This window comes from Trichechus manatus, unplaced genomic scaffold (genome assembly GCF_000243295.1).
Source record: "Trichechus manatus latirostris isolate Lorelei unplaced genomic scaffold, TriManLat1.0 scaffold00117, whole genome shotgun sequence".
In the NCBI taxonomy this organism is placed as follows: domain Eukaryota; kingdom Metazoa; phylum Chordata; class Mammalia; order Sirenia; family Trichechidae; genus Trichechus; species Trichechus manatus.
In genome coordinates, this window is record NW_004444053.1 from 6,148,518 (window position 1) to 6,168,930 (window position 20,413).

Here is a 20,413-nt window from a genome sequence, read left to right on the forward strand (position 1 = left end):
ATTTTAGTCTTTCAAAAATTGTGTCCTTCACAGGAATCTCCTCAGGGGATTAGCACAGATAAGCATCTGAAAGTACAGTGTGTTCATTAAACACAAAATATCAAGTAGTAGCAACTACTTACAGATGACATCAGAATGACAACCTAAGAGGGCAGAGTATCAAAATTAAAGTCTGAAATTTTGCATACTATGCTTTGAGGGAGAAGGAAAAGGGAGATGAGGCACCTTTGAGTACCTAGTGGTCACTTTTCACTCGGGATTTTCATGTTCTCACACTATCGATCGTAAACCCTGTATTTTGGTGCAGAAAATTTACAGCCAAGGGCCATTTTCCTCCAAATTAAACCTGAATTATACACGCAAAGTGGCTAAATTGAGGACAATAGATGGAGATGACAATAGGGCTGAGATTGGCAGTTCTCTTTTACTACAAACTGGCTCTGCGTATCCCTTGACCCACTCCTCAACTACAAATTTTTCTTCTCGGCCCCTCCTCCACTGCGTCCCCCGCCGACCGCCTTCGGCTCAAACTAGGATTCTAGAACCAGGGACAAGGCCAGCTCCGAGACAAAACAAAATCAGATCCCGACAAGCCCGCACGTTCTCCGCAAAACCCGAAGAACCCAGAAACAGGAAGAGGCGAGCCTTAGATCAGAACAACCAGGCCACTTCCGCCCTGACTCCGCCCCGTGTTCCCGCGATCCCGCCCCGCTACGTCAATAAAATGCTCCGAGCCTGCGACAAGGCTAGGGCGGGAGGCTCACGAGTCTCAACCAATGGGGTTCCAGGAGCGAAATCTGGTGACGAATGAGTTGCTGGAACGCTCTGGGCCGCCGACCAATCGGGAATCCTCGAACCCGGATGTGGTTGCTGGGTTCTAAAATCAATCTGTGAGAAAGTGCGAGGGGCTCACCACGTGGGCTGGGGTTTGCGGGCGCTAGGAGTGGATGAGTGTGTTTTGAGTGTAGTGTTTCGCGCGCGTGCGCTTGATTCGTAAAGGTGTAACCCTTTGGATTTTGAGTGGGGGAAAAATCAATGTAGTTGTTTGCCTGTGGAAAGAATTTCCGCTGCAGTGTACCGGAACCTGCGTGTGGATGAGCCCCTCAGACTGCACCCCAGAGGGAGTAGGAGGGTCTTAAAGACGCAGCTGAGGCAGTGGGAACATGAATCTCTTACCTAAAAGCTCCAAGGAATTTGGCTCCGTTGACTATTGGGAGAAGTTCTTCCAGCTTCGAGGAAAGAAAGCTTTCGAGTGGTATGGAACCTACCTGGAACTGTGCGGGGTGCTACACAAATATATCAAGCCCAGAGAAAAGGTAAGGAGCGCGGCTTGATAGCTCTGTGTGTGCTCGGGAAGGTGGGAACTAAACGCCAAAACCAAACACGTTGCCGTCCAGTCGATTCTGACTCCTAGCGATCCTAATAGCGTGGAGTAGAACTGGCCCCATAGGGTTCCCAAGGCTGTAAATCTTTCCGGAAGCAGACCTGCTACGTCCTTCTGCCTTGGAGCGGCTGGTGGGTTCGAACCACCGACCTTTTCGGTTAGCTACCGAGCGCTTGACTGCTACCACCAGGGCTCCTAGGTGGGAACTAGCAACAGTAATCCTGCACTTGGTAGAGAGTGACAGGTGTAGAGCCCTGCTTGAGCCCATGTTTTCACGATTCTAATGCACAGTTCCGGCAAAAGGCAATTTTAAAATATCCCCTTAAAGGTTTTTCAGGTGTTCAGATAACAGAATTCCCCCCACTTCCAACTCATCTTTGAATTAATAACCTCAGTGGAAGAATGATTTCTTTAGTAGCCCAATCTGGGTAGCTCCTGCTGAAAGTGTAGCTTCTCTGAGTGCGACCCCTGGGCTCCTCTGCCACTGCGCATCCCTGTGGAGTAGGCAGCACGCCTGGTTTCACTGATAAGTAACTGTTTATCAGATAGTTGTTGAGTGCTCCCTGAGTTCCATATTCAGAACTGTGCATAGCCTTTGGGCAATGAGAGCATTAAAACGTAAACCCTGAGCGCCTTGCAGAACTAGAGATGGTGATAAAATGTGAAAAGTAGTTAAGTACAACCATAGGAGGTTTGGTAGCCGATGGGGTTGTACAGAGGCGGAGAGGAAGAAAAGTAGAAAAACCTAAGTTTGTGGAGGGAGCCAAGCCTAGTGTGGGGTGGGGTGTGTATGTATGTATATGTGTGTGTGATCGTTGATTCTCATAACTATGAGGAGTGGTGGTCAATACATTTTACAAATGAGGGAACTGAGACTCAGAGAGCCAATTTTTTTGCCCAGAATAAGGTATGTGTAGTAAGTGCTCACGTGAGGAGTTGAACTCAGGCCTGTCTGGCTCCAAAATTTATGTACTTCTCATTGTGCCATGCTTTTCCAGAGATGGTGACATCTGAGTCGAGTTTTGAAGACTGAGATTACTTCACAAAGAGGCACAACAGTGTTTTAAGTTTGGCTTCAGAAAATAGCTGCATATCATGAGGTGGAACCTGCGATGGGAATAAGATTTTAATCTTCACAAAACACAGTTTATTGTCTGGTGGAGCTGAAGACATGAGTGAATTCAGGAAATAGGGTTACACCAGGCGTAGGCTTTCAACAGTAAAATAAATAGCAGGGGATTTCAATTGTAACTGCTATATTTGGAGCCTATGATTTCCTATCAGTTCTTGAATAATAATTGCTTGTTTCCAAGAAAAGAACACCCGTGATTAGTTTGTTTCTGCAACATAGAAAGCCCATTCTCACATAGTCTGTATTGTAGCTGAACGTGGTTTTCACTAGTGAGTTCCTCTAACCGGTGATGCTTCAGGATGGAGCCTAGAATCAACTCTGGAATGCTGTTCTCTCCTGACAATAGCATCTCCACCTTCTGAAAACATGCAGCAGCCAAGGCAAGACTAGATCCCTTGAAGCATCTGAAGCACATTCCCTTGCTTTGATCACCATCTCCTTCTTGTCCATGCTTTTCCCCTAGGTGCTAGTGATCGGGTGCGGCAACTCAGAACTGAGTGAGCGGCTGTACGACGTGGGCTATCAGAATATAGTGAACATTGACATCAGTGAGGTCGTCATCAAGCAAATGAAGGAACACAATGCCAGCCGACGGCCCCAGATGAGCTTCTTGAAGATGGACATAATGCAGATGCAGTTTCCCGATGCCTCATTCCAGGTGGTGTTGGACAAGGGCACCCTGGACGCTGTCCTGACAGATGAGGAGGAGAAGACCCTGCAGCAGGTGGACAGGATGCTGGCTGAGGTTGGCCGTGTCCTGCAGGTGGGCGGTCGCTACCTCTGCATTTCCCTGGCACAGGCTCACATCCTGAAGAAAGCAGTGGGTCACTTCTCCCGGGAGGGGTGGATGGTGAGGGTGCATCAGGTGACCAACAGCCAGGACCAGGTGTTGGAAGCAGAGCATCAGTTCTCCCTACCTGTCTTTGCCTTCATCATGACCAAGTTCAGACCAGTCCCTGGCTCTGCCCTGCAGATCTTTGAGCTGTGTGTTCAGGAGCAGGGGAAGCCCACGCGGCTGGAGAGTGCTGAGCGGCTGGCTGAGGCGGTGCTGGAACGGCAGCAGTACGCCTGGCTGTGCAGCCAGCTACGCCGCAAGTCTTGGCTGGGGAGTGTATCTCTGGACTTGTGCAATGGGGATACAGGGGAGCCGCGCTACACCCTCCACGTGGTGGACAGCTCTGCTGTGAAACCATCGAGGGACAATCATTTTGCCATTTTCATCAGTGAGTTGGCATTGCTCCCTCTCTTCTCTGGAGGGGCTGGCTTACCGGGGCTGGGGCTCAGGCTCTGGTGGATGGCTGTGTCTCTGCTGTTTGTGTCTTGCAGGGCCCCAGATAGAGTAGCTAGGGCCAAGGCATATGAAGGGGAAGTAGCTCTCCAGTTACTGCTTAGCCTGAGGTTTATTCCTTCCTATCTTCCATTCCAAAGGCTTGATGAAGTGTGAAGATGAGGTTGGTAGGGAGGAGAGAAAAATACTAGGAATTTAGACAAATCATGGATTGCATAGAGATGTTACTTACTTTGTAGCATAGAGTAATGGAAGCAGCACTGGACTAGCTGGCCTAAGACACGGGTTCTAGTCCTAACTCTCTAACCTGTGAACTGCAGGACCTGGGGAAGTTACTGTGCTTCTCTGCTGACTTCAGAGAGGCAGTACAGAGTAATAGTTAAAAAAGTGAGCTCTGCAAACAGACCATTTGAGTTCCGGTCCCGGCACAGTCACTTCCTGGCAGTGTGACACTGGACAAGTTACTTTTCTTTCTGTGCCTCTATTTCCTCATCTATAAAATGGGAATAATGATAGCAACTATTGTGTGGAGTTGTGAGAAATGTGAAAGCTCTTAGAACAGTGCCTGGCACATGATAAGTGCTTTATAAGTGTTACTGAAGGAGATAAATGATACCAGATTCACCTTAAGGATCGAAAGAGATAATGTGAGGAAATGCTTTCAAAGGTAGAAAGTTCTAAACAAATGCAAAGTGTTGATATGGTCATGCTGGTAATTTGGTTTTTGGTGGCTGAGCCATTTTTCCAAGCAAGATTCCATAATCCTCGCTCCTCCTGTGGGAACAAATAGTGCAGTGGCTGTGAGCATGGACTCTGGAGCCAGACTGCCTGGATTCGAGTCCCAGCTTCACCACTTACTAGCTTTGTGAACTTGGGCAAACAGTGTAACTTCTGGGTCTCAATTTCATCATTTGTAAAATGAGAATAATAGTAATAATGCCTGCATCTTGGCTATTGTGAGGATTTGATTAGTTTATATTTGTAAACTGCTTGCAGTTAATACCTGGCATATAATAAGTGATAGTATTCTTGCTGTTTTTCTTGTGCTAGATGCCTGCCTCCCTGCCCTTATATACATGCTAACACTTCTTATGCACCCCTTGGTCCTGCCTCATGTCTGATGGGCCTCTTTGCTCTGGGCCTTGTGCGCTAGGGAATCGATAGGCCTCTGTGGGTCATGGTTGGAGGAAATGTTGGTCCTGGACTGGGGCTGGCTATCTGCCATGTGGGACATATTAGATATGGGCTTGAACCCTCTTCCCAGGACTCCCTGTCACCAAGTCCCTTTTCCCAGTCCCCCAAGGCAGGGAGACCGAGTGGCTCTTCGGCATGGAGGAGGGACGGAAGCAGCTGGCGGCCAGCGCAGGCTTTAGGAGACTGGTCACAGTGGCCCTTCACCGTGGTCAGCAGTACGAAGGCATGGACAGCATCCAGGCTGAGCTTTCGGCCAGAGTCATGGAGCTGGCCCCGGTGGGGATGCCCGCCCAACAGCAGGTAACAAAGACAGAACTTTGGCAGTGGCTTTCCTGGGTCTCCAGAGAAGTCGTATTAGCACTCAGGAGGGCAGAGGGGGCCTTGGAAGGAGCAAGGATGAGAGTCTGTGACCCCCGTTTATTCTGGAGGGTGTATCAGCAGCTCAGGGCTAAGTGGGCAGAAAAACCTTCGCCTGACCCAGGCACTTAGAGGAAGGTGAGCAGGTGCCCTTATTAAGAACGATAGTAGCACCTGTGTCTGGGGCCTTTTCGACTCTAGAGAGAGCATGAAGGAAGTGCCCTACATGCCGCCGGCTCCAGTACATCAAGAGTGTGGATTCCCCAGGCCCTGCGTTTCTTCTTCCCCGCTTTTGAACAGGGCTTCCTTCGCCATCTTGCTTCTCAGAACCATCATTATCTGAGAGTAGAATGGGAAAGGGCCCCAACACAGTTCAGCACAGTTTTCAGGATATTAGCATGGCTGGTCTGGTGTTTTACTGGGAAGGAAACTGAAGGTTTTTGCCCGAATGGTGATACGGTGTTATCAGTAGACACCATCTGTGTTGGCCATCCCAGTCACGTGCATAACTGACAGCTGACCTTAGAGCCATGACTGTATGGTAAGGAGTTTATCCTTTTTGATAAGTGAAAAATCCGAGGTACCTGGAGGCTTGGTGCTATTGTAACAGATCTGAAAAAAAGAACCCAGGTTCCTAGCCCGTGGGTCTGCCTTCTAGACTGACTGGGGTTTACAAAAGAATGTGTGCTTGATTCTTCCTGGGCAGGCTTTGGGGTTGGTGTCCATCAGAGAGACTTATTTTAGGGAGGCCAGCTCCTGTGGGGTGGTTCATTTGTGATCTCTTACTAGTGCCCACTTCTCTGCAAAGTCAGGTGTTAGTGATGATTATTAAACATTCTTATAAGTCTTTAAAAAGAAAGATGGAAAGACTGGGGGACAAAGTGAAAAAGTTTAGGGGCAAAATGCATTTGTCTCATAAGGTTTAAAAAAAAATGGTAAGAAAATAATAACTGGAGGAAGATAAATTTCTCCAAATTTCAAGTGGTTCTCCCCCTGGGTTTTATTATGTTTATCCTTGTTCAGATTCCTTGTCTTGTAATTGCAGTTCCTTCCCAAGGGTGCCCTCTAGCTTTCATTGTTCTGGACTATTGAGAGTCCTTTTTGGGGTCACTGATGAGACACTTTAACATTTTTCTTTGAGAGAACCAACTCCATTTCACTGATGGTTGTGTGTTTAGTTGATTTTCAAAAGATGAATTAAACCTTTCGAGATCTACTCCTGGGCCCCAGAAAAGTGCTCCAGTAGAATAGCAAATCTTTGGAATTTTGTTGGTACCCAGAACCTTGAGATGAAGCTTTGTACCCTTACATAGAAGGAGCCCTGGTGGTGAAAGTGGTTAAGCGCTTGGCTGTTAACCAAAATGTTGGCGGTTCAAACCTACCCAGTGACTCCATGGGAGAAAGACCTGGTGATCTGCTCCCATAAAGATTAGAGCCTAGAAAACCCTATGGAGCAATTCTGCTCTGTCACATGGGATCACCATGAGTCAGAAGCAGTTCGATGGCACCTAACAACAACGATCCTTACATACATACAAAAGGAAGGGATTGCAGTTGCTCTTTCTTGATGAAGCTGGTGTTTTGACCCTATCCCATGTCTCTGGCTGTACCTCCAGGTGCCCTTTCTATCTGTGGGTGGGGACATCGGCATCCGGACGGTTCAGCACCGAGACTGCAGCCCCTTGAGTGGTGACTACGTCATTGAGGACGTGCAGGGGGATGACAAGCACTTCTTCCGACGGCTCATCTTCCTCAACAACAGGAACGTGGTGCAGTCGGAAGCCAGGCTGCTGAAGGATGTGTCTTACAGAGGTGAGCGTGGTGGGACACTAGGGGGCATGGCATGGACTCTAGGTTTGGGACGAGAGCTTGGCTGATATGTGGATGGACCTGGATCCCAGAGGCATGTGGCTCTATGGGTTGCCCTTTCTTACCATCTGGGCTTTTAGGGCATGAATGGTGATGAGCAGATAGAGACATATGTTTTGTTGTTGAGCAAAACCTGGCTCTGAAATGATAAGGAGCAGGGGCGGTGGTTTACCAACTAAACACTGAAATCACTTTAATGCCTTCTGTTTAAAGAGCATCTGTTTTCAGGCTGCTCCATTTACTAATGTATATTATTTCAATAGGCCCTTGTGAGGTGTGCCAGAAATGGGGTGGTACAGGTGAGCTCTGCCCTCCTCCACGACACAACTCACTGTCACCTGTTTTAGAATTTACAGGTGCCTTAGAGGTCGTTTAAAACCAGTTGCCATCAAGGTGATTCTGACTCATGGGGACCCCAAGTGTGTCAGAGTGGAACTGTGCTCCATAGGGTTTTCAGTGACTGATCTTAAATAGATTGCCAGGCCTTTTTTCCAAGGCAACTCTGGGTAGGCTTGAACCTCTGACCTTTCCATTAGCAGCTGAGCATGTTAACTATTTGCACCACCCAGGGACCCCGGAGTTCATTTAGTTCTATTCAGTAGAACTTTCTGCAGTAAAGGAAGTGTTCATTGTCTGCACTGTCAGATATGGTAACCACTAGCCACATTTGGCTACTGAGCGCTTGGGATGTGGCTGGTGTGACTGAGGAACTGAATTTTTTAAATTTAATTGTGATTTATATGGCCACTCGTGGCTAGTGGCTGCCACGCTGAACAGTGTAGACCTAGACCATCTCCTGTAGAACCTTGTAAGCAACCTCCCACATGCTGCTCAGGAACTCCCACTGGCAGCAGTCTGTTCTACCTTTCTTCATTGTGTGGGTATTTTTGTATTATCGAATCAATACTTGCTTGTTGCAGTCAATTAAAAAATCATATTTGTAGAGTAAAAAGTGAAGGCTCCTCTTCTCCTCTTCCCCAGCAATCTTCCCCTTTGAGGCACAGAGATTGAGTGATAGAATCTGAAGTCGGGTTTCTGATTCCCAGTCACTCCCTTTACCTGACTGACTGTCCTTCTGGCAAGGTCTCCTAGGAGGGCGCTGGAGAGAGAATTCAGAACCCTCAAGTCGTGGATTTGCCCCTCAGCAGGATGGGTTTCTTTAGGGGTTTATTGAGCTCCTGCCCTGTTACGTGGTCACTCTGGCTGTGGGCCAGTTCAGTTTTATCTCACTAAAACCTCCGTAAAAATGCTTAAAAGAACATCTTGCCTTCCAGTTTGGGTTTCAGGTTTTTCCACCATTGCTGGGTTTCTTGCTTTCTTAGTATCACTTTCTCCCCATGAGCATGGTCTACCTCTTGGGAGTATTGGTGAGTAAGAAAGCAGGCACGTTAAAAGTGATTTATCCTTTCTGAAAAGTGCCCTGTCGTGCACTTCAGTCCTGATGCTGCTGTGGGATGAAGCTGGTCTCTGAAAACACAGAATATCTGTTCAGTATGAGAGCTTAGAGCAATTGAGGGAGTAAGCAGAGGGAAGTAGCGGGCCCTCTTACAGAGACTTTCTCCCCTTTTGTGAACACCTGTGATTTCCCTACTCAGCAGGGACGTATGCATTACTGTCTGTGTCGCATGGTAGAAGATAGGTTTTGGAGGCAGGCAGTCCTAGGTTCAAATCCTGGCTGCACTACCTACTGAGCTTATTAACTCTTCGGATCCTCTATTTTTCCATCTGCTGAGAATTGGAGTAATAGGGTTGTTATAGAGTAGTCACAGGGGCTAAAAGAATAAAAGTCCTACAACAGTAATTGGCACAGAGAAGGTAATTAGTAAATTACTAAAAGGGGAGTTGCTGGGGCTTCTTAGCTGAGCTTTCCCAGGTTCTTGGGGGTGTCTTTGCCGCCTTGCCTTTTCTAATTCCCTAATATCCAGTGCTATACTGTTAAATATTTACAAGTCTCTCTGGATTTGTAGTGTTTGCCGATTTCCATGGTATAAATACTCCCACTGTGGCTGATTTCAGCCTACCAACATGATGTCGGCTGGCTTGCAAAATTTCTGCATATTTAACAGTTGGCTCTTTTCAATCTGTTCAAGCCAGCTCCAGCACACTGCTACTGGCGTCCTTTGCTTTCCTGCACTAGCGTACAAAGCATAGGACTTCACTCGTCTTTCTCTCTCACTTAGCCCAGAAGAAACACAAAAAGGATAGGAAGAAGCAGTGGCCTGCTGAAACTCCGGATGCCGTCCCTGCAGCCCCGTCGCAGTCTATTGATAAGAGTTACCTGTGCTGTGAACACCACAAAGCCATGATTGCCGGCCTTGCCCTGCTGAGAAACTCCAAGCTGCTCCTAGGTGAGGGAAACACCACCGCTTTCCACAGTGGGGAGCCTGTAAGATTACAGATGTAAACAGTTAATGTCAGCTGCTTTGCATTTTGAGAACAGTGACTGGGGACTGGCAAATGCACACATTTTCTTCATACCAACCATCGTCCCAGTTAATGAACTGCCAAGTAACTTTTGCTTCAAGCTCAACTTGTAACCTTCAAATGGCTACATGTGTTGGTATCTAAATATCTCAGTCTTTTTCTCCTCTTCATTTCTTTTTAAAGCTGAGATATAAAATACATTCATTGAGATATGTAAAATACACAAATCTTAAATTAAGCTAGCTGAATTTTTTTTATTGTTGAAATATGCACCGCAAAACATACATCAATTCAGCAATTCCTACATGTATAATTCAGTGACATTGATTATATTCTTCAAGTTGTGCAACCATTCTTACCCTCCTTTTCTGAATTGTTCCTCCCCCATTTACATAAACTCACTGCTCCCCAAGCTTCCTATCTAACCTTTTGAGTTGCTGTTGTCGGTTTGATTCCATATAGATAGTTCTTTAAAAGAGCACAGTGCTGAAGCAGACATTCTTTACTAATTACACCTTAATGAATTTTTGCATCTGTATGCCTGTGTAACTAGATGGTACATTTTAAAATCTTGTCTCCAATGCCTTTGCACTTTAAGAAAATTTCTGACTTCAGTAATGCATTAGTTGAGCATCAGAAGCAATTTTAGCTTGAATTGCTACTTAAAAAAAAAAAAAAAAAATCCTTGTTATAGTTGGTGCACTCATAGGCTTATTACTAATAACAGATTTGGATCTGATCACATAAGCAAAAACGTTCGTGTTTCTGTCTACACGCAACTCTCCACTCGAACCCTTGAGTGTGCCCCATTGAAGCACCCTCTACTTTTGACCTGTCTTTGTGCTGATGACCCTAGAGTCTAGGTTCTTAGATTTAATCCTCAAGGTATTTCTCCTTTTGGTGATTCTTGTTTCTTGTCTTTAAGACAAGTTGCTGTGGTCTCTATGTGTTAGGGATGGGACTTGGACCTTTGTTTCTCTGTTATGGAACTTGGATGGATTGCCCTTGTGTAGTTGGGTGTCTGAGAGCATGGTTGTGGCCTTTGAATCAAGAGCTGGGCAGTGGACATTGTACCTACATTGCCTTGTGATTGTGAACAAAATTTCATAGTCATTGTCCCTCTATTTCCTAGACGAGAATAATAACCCTTGTGGGGACTCTTGATTAGATGTCAGATGAGTGCTTTGGGATCTTTAAGGGACCATAATAATAACGCACTAGTTCATCTTGCAGACTTGGTCGTTGTGAAGCCAGGGTTGAGTTTTCACATGTCAAATTGACTCCTAAATTCCTGGAATGAGACAAGGAAGCCAGTTCTCTAAATTTTGTATTCCCTGGGCAGAACCAACTGTCTGGTTCCTTCTGCTGCTCTCCCTGAGACTGGTACAGAGCTTCCCAGATGGCAAAGTGATGCTGTATTCTTTTATCACAGAGACCCCACTGGCATTGTTGGTGGTAGGCCTGGGCGGGGGCAGCCTCCCCCTCTTTGTCCACGATCATTTCCCGAAGTCCTGCATTGATGCTGTGGAGATCGACCCCTCCATGTTGGAAGTGGCCACCCAGTGGTTCGGCTTCTCCCAGAGTGAGCGGATGCAGGTCCACATTGCAGATGGCCTGGACTATGTCACCAGCTTGGCGCAAGGAGGAGAAGGTACTAACTACTATTGGGAAATTTGGAGGGTGCCTAAGGAAGGTGGATCCAAGCTTGTCAGGCCTGCAAGGGCCTCTAGAATTCATCTCTAACAGGGTGGCATCAGTGCCATCCCAGTCATTCACCTGTTCATCTGTTGGTATGTTTATTGAATACATATACAGTGTCAGCCATATGCTAAGCATGCACTAGGTGTTGAGCTATAGCAATAAGTGAAACAACTCTTCCTCCCCTTAATGGTGCTAACAGAACAATGGGCTTCTCTTCTAACCCTATAACCGTGCACTTCCTCACCATCCCAAGAAACCTAAAGTCTGTAGCTGGCAGAGGAAAAGAGGAAGAAAAGGTAGGGGATGTGTTTGGAGGTGTTTCTTGCAAATCCTCCAGCTGGGGGTGGTGGCCAGTAAAAGAGCAAAATGGCATTCATGTAGATTAGTGCTTCTCAGCTGGGTGAGTATTGCCTCCCAGGAGTCACTTGGCAATGACCGGAGACGTTTTTTGGCTTGTCACAACCTAGGGAAAGGACTGCTACTGGCATCTCGTGGGTAGAAGCCAGGAATGCTGCTAAACGTCCAACAACGCACAGGATGGCTTCCCATGACAAAGAATCGTCCAGTCCCAGATGTCAGCAGTGCCAGAGTTGAGAGACCCTGATTCAGATGCCACTCAGTGGGAATTTTGATAGTCCTCTTGCTACTGAAAGGAGCCCAGGTGGCATGATGGTTAAGGGCTAGGCTTCTAACTGAAAGGTTGGCAGTTCTAACCCATCCAGCAGCTCTGTGGGAGAAAGACCTGGTGATCTGCTTCTGTAAAGATGATGGCCTAGGAAATCCCGTGGAGAAGTTCCCGCTCTGCCCCACGGGTTCGCTCTGAGTCAGAATCGACTCAACGGCATCTAACAACAGCAAGCTGCTGCTGGAGTGAAGGTTCCGTTCTTCTCCAATAATTGGTCCCAGAGTTAGGACAAAAGGCATATTGATTTTCTGCAATACTAGAGACAGTAGCTTTCCTGATGGTTTTGTAACTTTATATGTAGCCTCCTGGTGACCTGGATGCTTTCCCAAGCTCGAGTGCCCGAGGAGAGGTCACTTAGCTGGTTGAGGCCCTCTGGGGAGCTCAGGGCACCCTTTCCTGATCTGCCCATTTCGTAGCAGATCTCCAGATTAGAATAGCTTCCAGTACAGGTCTGGCAAACCAAGTTGCCTGGGCTTAGGATATGTTGCTGGGATGGACAGACACTGCCTTGATTTTAACTATAAACTGAACCTTAACCATATCAGAGTTTCACAGGTTCCCTTTCTGAGACGAGGGCCAGTTTGGGGGCCCAGGCTCAAGATAACAAATGCACATGAAGCCTATAACACAGCACCAGGCACATAGGAAGTACTCAATCCATGATGGCTGCTGGCATCGTTCTTACCTGTAGATGGGTTTTGAACAGCCCGTCTTTTCTGACCGTCACAACCTTCCAGATTTTTGGAGTGCTGAAGGCTGCAAATGTGGGCCATTGTTTCTTTTTTTTGGACTTTGATGAGCCAACATGTTCTTCTCTCTAAAAGACCAAACTCAGATCTGTGCTTATGAACAGTGCTGGGCATGTAGTAGTCCTAAGTAAATGGTTACTAATCAAAGAATAATCCTGAGCATAGTCTCATCATTCGTTAAATCAGTGGCATACCAGCCCTACCCCCTGTTAAAATGTGTAACATTATAGCAAAGAGCAGATCCAGTTCATCATCAGTTCTTTTTCACCCACCTGACAAAATAATTTCTTTCTTGAACAAGCTATTGTTTGAATAACTAGAAAAGATATACTAACTCAAATTTCAGAACGTTTTCTCCTAAGGGGCAACATATGCTCAGTTTCCGCAGATATCATTAAGGTTCAGTTACAGTTTACTCGGTCAGCCCTCAAAGGCATCAGTGGCTGCTTTGTGGACATTGGTGGTTCTCAGCCCTGACTGTATTTAGAGTTACCTGGAGAGCTGAAGTCGGAATCGACTTGACGGCAGTGGGTTTGTTTTTTTTTTCTGGTTTGGAGAGCTTAAGAAAATGCCCGAGGCTCCCCTCTCTCCTCCCTCTGCCCCCATAAATTGGGATTTCTGCTTAGGTAGTCAGAAGCAGGGCCCGAGTTCTGTGAATGTTTAGATGCTTCCAAGGTGAGTCTAAGTTCTGCCAGGTATGGAAACCACTGGTGTGGATGGACGCTGAACTAAGCAGTGTTCACATGAGACTAGATCCCAGTAACGCATGTGCCTTTGGAAGGTGCTTTTATATGTAGAGGTAGAAGATGAGGTGAAAGTCCATCTTACTGGGAGGTGTGCACACCTGTGATGTCGGTGCCCTTACAGGCAAACCACATCCTCCATGTCCCCCTTCTGAGTTAGCTGCCAGTGCCTACCACAGGTCACGGAGGAGATGTGCTGTAGAATATGAACAGTGTTATTTTATCTAGCAAAGACAAGGACTTGTTCGCTTCTCTTTCCCAGCACGGCTTCACTATGACGTCATAATGTTTGATGTGGACAGTAAGGACCCAACACTGGGAATGAGCTGCCCGCCCCCAGCGTTTGTGGACCAAGCTTTCCTGCAAAATGTCAAAAGCATCTTGACTTCTGAAGGTATGGAGAATAAAAGGTTGGGGAGGGAGGAGGGAAGGATTCTTTTAAAAATTTATCTTTTTAATGGAAAATGCACATAGCATTTTTGTACAGAAAATGAGTTTCCCCAAATTGAATGTACCTATTTACCAGCGTCAAACACAGAACATTTCCAGCATCCCAGAAGCCCACCTCTTATCCCCTTGCATAACATCCCTCTCCTCCAAAGGGTAACCACTATCCTAACTTCTGTCAGCATAGTTTGTTTTGCCTGTTTTTGTTCTTTATGTAAATGGAATCACACAGAATGCACTCTTTAAGTGTCTGGTTTCTTTCCCTCAACTTTATGTTTGTGGTACTTATCCATAGCGTTGTTTTACATTGTTCATTCTATTGCTGTGTGGTATCATCAGACCACATGTATGCAATACTGTAGGAAAGTGCAGATCCAGTTCATCATCAGTTCTTTCTCAACCATTTAATACAATGATTTTTTTTTTGATTATAGCACATCTCATCCATTTTACTGTTGGTATCTGGGTTATTTCCTGTATTGGAGTATTACGAATAGTACTCCCATTAACATGCTGTTCCATGCCTTTTGGTGAAATATGTTCGCCGGTCTGTTGGCTGTATACCTAGGATTGTAATTGCTGGGTCATGGATTCAGCTTTCATAGATGCTGCCGCACAGTTTTCTAAAGTGGTTAAAGCAATTTACAGTCCCACCAGCATGGCAGTGCTAGCTACCACTTGAATGCTTCCCACATGCGCTGCACTAGGCAGGATGTTATTTCAACTTTGTAATAGATACACTTTCAGGTGGGGAAGCTGAGGTTGAGACTTGCCAAAGTAACATTTCACAGCTGAGGCTCCAACCCAGCTCCGTGTCCCGTGAAAGTTGGCGCTCTTAACTCTGCTGTTCATGGCCTCCCCGGTGTTGTAATTTGGTGTAAGGTCACCTTGGTCCTCTTGTTTATTGATACTCTATGATGTGTGTGTCAAGAATGTATAATCCCTGTGGAGCTGGTAAGTTCTTTCTTGTGGTATTCTTTCTCAAAGCAATTCTTTCGGAAACTGAGGCATGCAGAATGGTAAAATAACTGATGTTAGCACAGAAGAGCAAGGAAGTTTCTTAACATATTCCCCATGCCTTTCCCTTTCGACCTTTGTGTGCTGCATGTCCTGCAAACCCACTGCCTCTGTCAGGGTGTTTTCTTAGTCCGCCAACCTCCCTGGGGCAGGACTGGATATTTTCCTCAGAGCTGAACCTTGCCTCTCCTGTGCCCCCTGGTCTGCAGGCATTCTGACTCTTTCCTTCCCACCCATCAGGTGTCTTTATCCTCAACCTCGTGTGCCGAGACTTGGAGCTGAAGGACTCAGTGCTAGCTGGGCTCAAGTTAGTATTCCCCCTGCTGTACGTCCGGCAAATTGAGGGTGAAGTCAACGAGATCCTGTTCTGCCAGCTGCACCCAGAGCCGAAGCTTGCCACACCGGAGCTCCTGGAAACAGCCCAGGCCTTGGAGCAGACTCTGAGGAGGCTTGGGAGGGGTTGGGATGACACATATGTCCTCTCAGATATGCTCAAGACTGTGAAGATTGTGTGATCACTGAGGCCAGGTGTCCTCTCCATGCTTCAGAGAATTTGCTCATCAGAATAGTTGGTGGCTGTAGGCTGCTAATGCAAACCGTGGTCTAACTCTGCTGGGACACTCCCTGGGTTGTGAGGAAAGGGTTTTGTTTGTCTGGGCAGAGCCATTAGTGCCGCTGCAGAGTTATTCACTTTTCAGTTAATGACAGGCAAATGGGTCTTTACCAGAATTTCACCTAACTTTAGGTATGAGGACTTTGAAGAAGGGGAGGGTTGTAAACTCAAGGGGTTACCAAGCCAGGCAAGTAACATAAATGTGTGAAGTGAACCAGGTATAAGACAAAAAGGGTAGGATGAGACTTGCGGCAATCTGGAGAGTAAATGCCCCACCTAAAGGCAACAGCTTTTCTCTTCCAACTGAGGGTTGCCCTGCTGGAATGCTGTCCCAGTGTAGCTAGATACTTAAGAAAAGCCAGACATGCACACTTGTGGGTGTGTAAGTAATGGAGAGACAGAAATATCTTGATGTTAAAGTATTGGCCAATAAAACACATTTTCAGGTCACATTCAGCCTGTGAGCCTGGAGTCTGCATCTTCCACTACCAGGAGATAGCCTACGGAGTGCTTGAGAATCTGGCGTACACTCGGGCTGTGCGTGAGCATGAAATGAGGAGCAAGCTGTAGCTTATCAGGTGCAGTGGTCTGCTGGCCCTTAATTTTAGCCTAGTGAAACCCATTTCAGACTTCTGAACCACAGAATTGTGAGATAATAAATTTGTCTTGTTTTTAAGCCAGTAAGTTTGTTTTAATTTGTTGCAACAGCAATAGGAAAGTAATACACCTGGGAAACTTTAAAAAATACTTAGGCCTGGGCCCCACCCCACCCCACGAGATTCTGATTTTTAATTTGTCTGGGGAGCAGATTTTGCATCTGAATTTTTAGACACTTTCCAAGTAGTGTAGCTGCACAGCCAAGTTGAGGACCACTTATCGGGGGAGGGTCTGTGAGTGACTGTCATGAGGGAGGGAGGAAGGAGTTGTTACTCTCAGTGACCACCGGTTGCCCTGAGATGCAGACAGCTGCAGGGACTTGATAATTAGAATATTCTCCCCTCCCAACTACATGCTCACCCACACCTAGATCTTTGCCCTTTGGGTGGGTGACAGTGGTGTGAGGAGGTTGACTTCCCGCATAAGCTGACTTCCTCTCTAGAGCACAGCAGCCCCACTCCCCGCTCTAGCTGGGCCCTGAGTGTGCATCCTGATGGCTACTTAATGCAGGTCAGACTCTGGAAGAGTAAACCTTATGCAACCCAGTTTCCCGCTTGGGGCTTGTCTTGCCGTTTGGTTCCTAGAATGTCAACAGATAGTGGTCAATAAGTAGGATTATTAACTTGAGTATTTCATATATTCAATAGGCATCTTTTTTTTTTTTTTTTTTTTGAGAGGCTGTTTGGTGCCAGACACAGATTGTGCCAAGGCTCTGATGAGGAGAGAACAGCTCATGTTGCGGAGCTCACCTACTAGCTGGAGAGACAGTAGAGCAAACTGATACATTCCAGTTTGTGTAAAGTGAGGGGCAGCACAGAGGATGGTCAGGTGTTTACTGAGACTCCTTAGATGCCATTGCAACAGGCAGGAAAGGGTCCAGCCTCCATAAAAACTGCCCCCTTCAAGTGATTGAGGAGCCCTGGTGGCACAGTGGTCAAGAGCTACGGCTACTAACCAAAAGGTTGGCAGTTTGAATCTACCAGCTGCTCTTTGGAAACCTTATGGGGCACTTCTGCTCTGTCCTTTAGGGTTGCTGTGAGTCGGAATCAACTCGACAGCGATGGGTTTGGTTCAAGTGATTGAAAGTAGGACTCGCTGTTTTTTCCTACTCCGAGCTGGTTCCTGTGCTTCCCAGCAGATGGCACTAGAAACCACACGTTTAAGTTCTGGGCTTCCTACAGAATTTCCTTTGGGAGAACAGCACTCTTTCAAGGAGCTGTTTCACCTGAACCAGTATTTCTTGCTTCTTTCTCTCATTGATAAGGACAGACTCCCACTTTGCCTACATTTGTCTCTCTTCACTCACTACCCTACCCACTATTCTTTTGCTGTCACTCTTTTCCTTCCCGTGCATATGGGGAGAGAATGATTTTCTCTAATCAAGGATGCCTACAATGGCTGGAGCCCTGTGTGGAGGCAACATCCGTTCTCCCCACACCCCTGATATGAGAAATAATGACTGCAAATAGAGCAATAGGATAAGGTTAATAGGACATGAGGGATCTTAAAGCTAAGAAGCATACTTAAGGCAGTCATGGATTATGAACCAGAAATAACCAAGTCATACACCTGCTTCGCCCCAAAAAAAGGCAAGTAGGCATTATAAGAAATTAAAATGTACCAAGGTGCATCTGGGCATGAGCTGGCATGTCTGCAAGTTTTCTGCCAAGATGTAAGTCATTTCTGTCATAATGGTAAATTAGTAGGAGCCGTGGTGGTGCAACGGGTAAAACAGTTAAGTGCTCGGCTGCTAACCAAAAGATTGATAGTTCATACCCAGGGGCCTGTGGGAAAAAGACCTGCTGATCTGCTCCTGTAAAGATTACAGCCTAGAAAACCCTATGGGACAGTTCTGCTCTGTCACATGGGGTCGCTCTGAGTCAACAATCGACAGCACCCAGCAACAGCAGTAAATTAGTAGATAAGGAGGAAATTGACTAAAGTAAAATTTGATTGAAGTGACAACTTTGTCCATGCCACTCCACAGAACCAGAGATTGCAGGGCCTCTCAGTCACAGGCTGTGTTTGGTTTAGCCCTCGCAGGAAATTTTATATAAAGTCTGGATTTCTGGCTTCTGAAAACTTGGAAGTTGTGGCAGTGGTGGACCTGTGTTCTGGACCTGTGTTCACACTCGGCTGGACGCAGGAAGCTGTCCCTTTTAGATGGGTTGTGTTTGCTACAGTCCTCATCTGCTTCCTCCATGCATTTATGTTATGTTCCTGGTCCTGCAAGCGTTTGAGTTTGTGGCTCCGGTAGATGCATCAAGGAGCCAGGGTGGTGCAATGGTTAAGCACTCGGCTCCTAACTAAAAGGTCAGAAGTTCAAACCCACCAGCTACTCCTCTGGAGAAAAGACTGGGAGATCTGCTCCCATAAGGATTACTGTCTACGAAATCTATAGGGCAGTTCTACTCTGTCATATGAGGATGCTACGAGTTGGAATCCACTCGATGACACACCAACAACATATATGCATCAGGATTGGTAGGTTTGGGGATACAATCCTCCCCTTTAGAACTGGGGAAAGTAGCCCTCGATTTTGTGGTCAGTATTCTGGGAATTTTTTAGATAGCAGCACAGTGCAGGAGGTGGTTCCCAAATTTGGCTGCTCAGCAAAACCACCTGGGGTATCATTTTCAATATACAGATTCTGGACCACATCCCAGGCCTACTGTATCAGAATCTTGGAGTGTGTGCAGAAGGACGATGGACTAGGACAGGGATGGAGCCCAGGAATATGCTTTTTTTTTTTTTTAAAGATTACAATAGATATTATTTAAAGTAATACAATTGAAGCCCAAATAGTTCTTAAATTATACATTTCAGGTTTAACCAACTTCATAAAAATACTTTGAGGACAGCTGCATCCACAGATTTTAATTACACTGTTATTTCTTTGCCCATTCTTCTCTTTTTTTCCCCAAGTAACTTCTTCCAGATACGGTTCAAGGTAGAATTTATCCTCCTTGTATTTTATCCACTGCTTTTTAGGCAAGATCTGTGCCTCACAGTCAGGTCCAGTGCTGTCTTAATGCAAAACATCCTGTCATTATAAAGGTTCTCAGGAAGCCTTCTTATGGCTTCTTTCACATCTTCATCCTCGTATATTGTATCATCTTGCATTAAACCAAGTTTATTGAACCCTGCAGCACTGTAATACCATTTTCGAATACCATTTAGCCACCAGCCTGAAGCTGCAACTGAAGACCTGCTTGCCATTTTTTTAAATTATTTTTTTCCTTCAGTCTTTTTTTTTTAATTGTTGTAGTTTAAGTGAAAGTTTACAATTCAAGTTAGTCTCTCATACAAAAATTTATACATACATTGTTGTGTGACCCTAATTGCTCTCCCTGTACTGTGACAGCACACTCCTTCTTTTCACCTTTGATTTTCTGTGTCCATTCAACCAGCATTTGACCCTCTCTGCCTTCTCATCTCACTTCCGCACAGAAACTGCCCATTTAGTCTCATAAATCTACTTGAGCTAAGAAGCACACTCTTCACGAGTACCATTTTATGTCCCATAGTCCAGTCCAGTCTTTGTCTGAAGAGTTGGCCTCGGGAATTTTTTTAGTTCTGGGTTGACAGGGAGTCCGGGGCCATGCTTTCTGGGGTTCCTCCAGTCTCAGAACGTTAAGTCTGGTCTTCTTTCACTAGAATTTGAGTTGTGCACCCCACTTTTCTCCTGCTCCTTCAGGGACTGTCTGTTTCCTGGCAGGGCAGTCATTGGTGGTAGCCAAGCACAATCTAGTTCTTCTGATGTCAGGCTGATGAAGTGTCTGGTTTATGTGGCCCTTTCTGTCTCTTGGGCTAATACTTTCCTTGTGTCTTTGATGTTCTTCATTCTCCTTTACTCCAGGTGGTTGGGACCTATTGATGCATCTTAGATGGCCGCTTGCAAGCTTTTAAGACCCCAGATGACACTTACCAAAGTAGGCTGCTGAACATTTTCTTAATAAGCTTTGTTATGCCAGCTGACCTAGATGTCCCCTGAAAACATGGTCCCCAGACCCCCACCCCTGCTACTCTGTCCCTCAAAGTGTTTGACTATATTCAGAAAACTTCTTAGCTTTGGTTTAGTCCAGTTGTGCTGACTTCCCCTGTAGTGTGTGCTGTCCTTCCCTTCACCTAAGATAATTCTTGTCTACTATCT

General features: G+C 46.1%; 1 protein-coding gene and 1 pseudogene across 1 annotated transcript; one reads left to right on the top strand and one right to left on the bottom strand.

The window, feature by feature from the left end:
* The first annotated feature begins 1,145 nt into the window (after positions 1-1,145).
* On the top strand, positions 1,146-16,500 carry METTL13 (methyltransferase 13, eEF1A N-terminus and K55). Its single transcript, XM_004384110.2, has 8 exons — positions 1,146-1,316; positions 2,980-3,739; positions 5,099-5,298; positions 6,972-7,167; positions 9,405-9,572; positions 11,081-11,299; positions 13,789-13,920; positions 15,231-16,500. Exons 1-8 carry the CDS (start codon positions 1,164-1,166, stop codon positions 15,503-15,505), a joined length of 2,103 nt encoding a protein of 700 aa, XP_004384167.1. The 5' UTR covers positions 1,146-1,163; the 3' UTR covers positions 15,506-16,500.
* A 2,648-nt stretch (positions 16,501-19,148) lies between these two features.
* Positions 19,149-19,479, bottom strand: LOC111821961 (cytochrome b-c1 complex subunit 7 pseudogene; annotated as a pseudogene).
* Between the last annotated feature and the right edge of the window lie 934 nt (positions 19,480-20,413).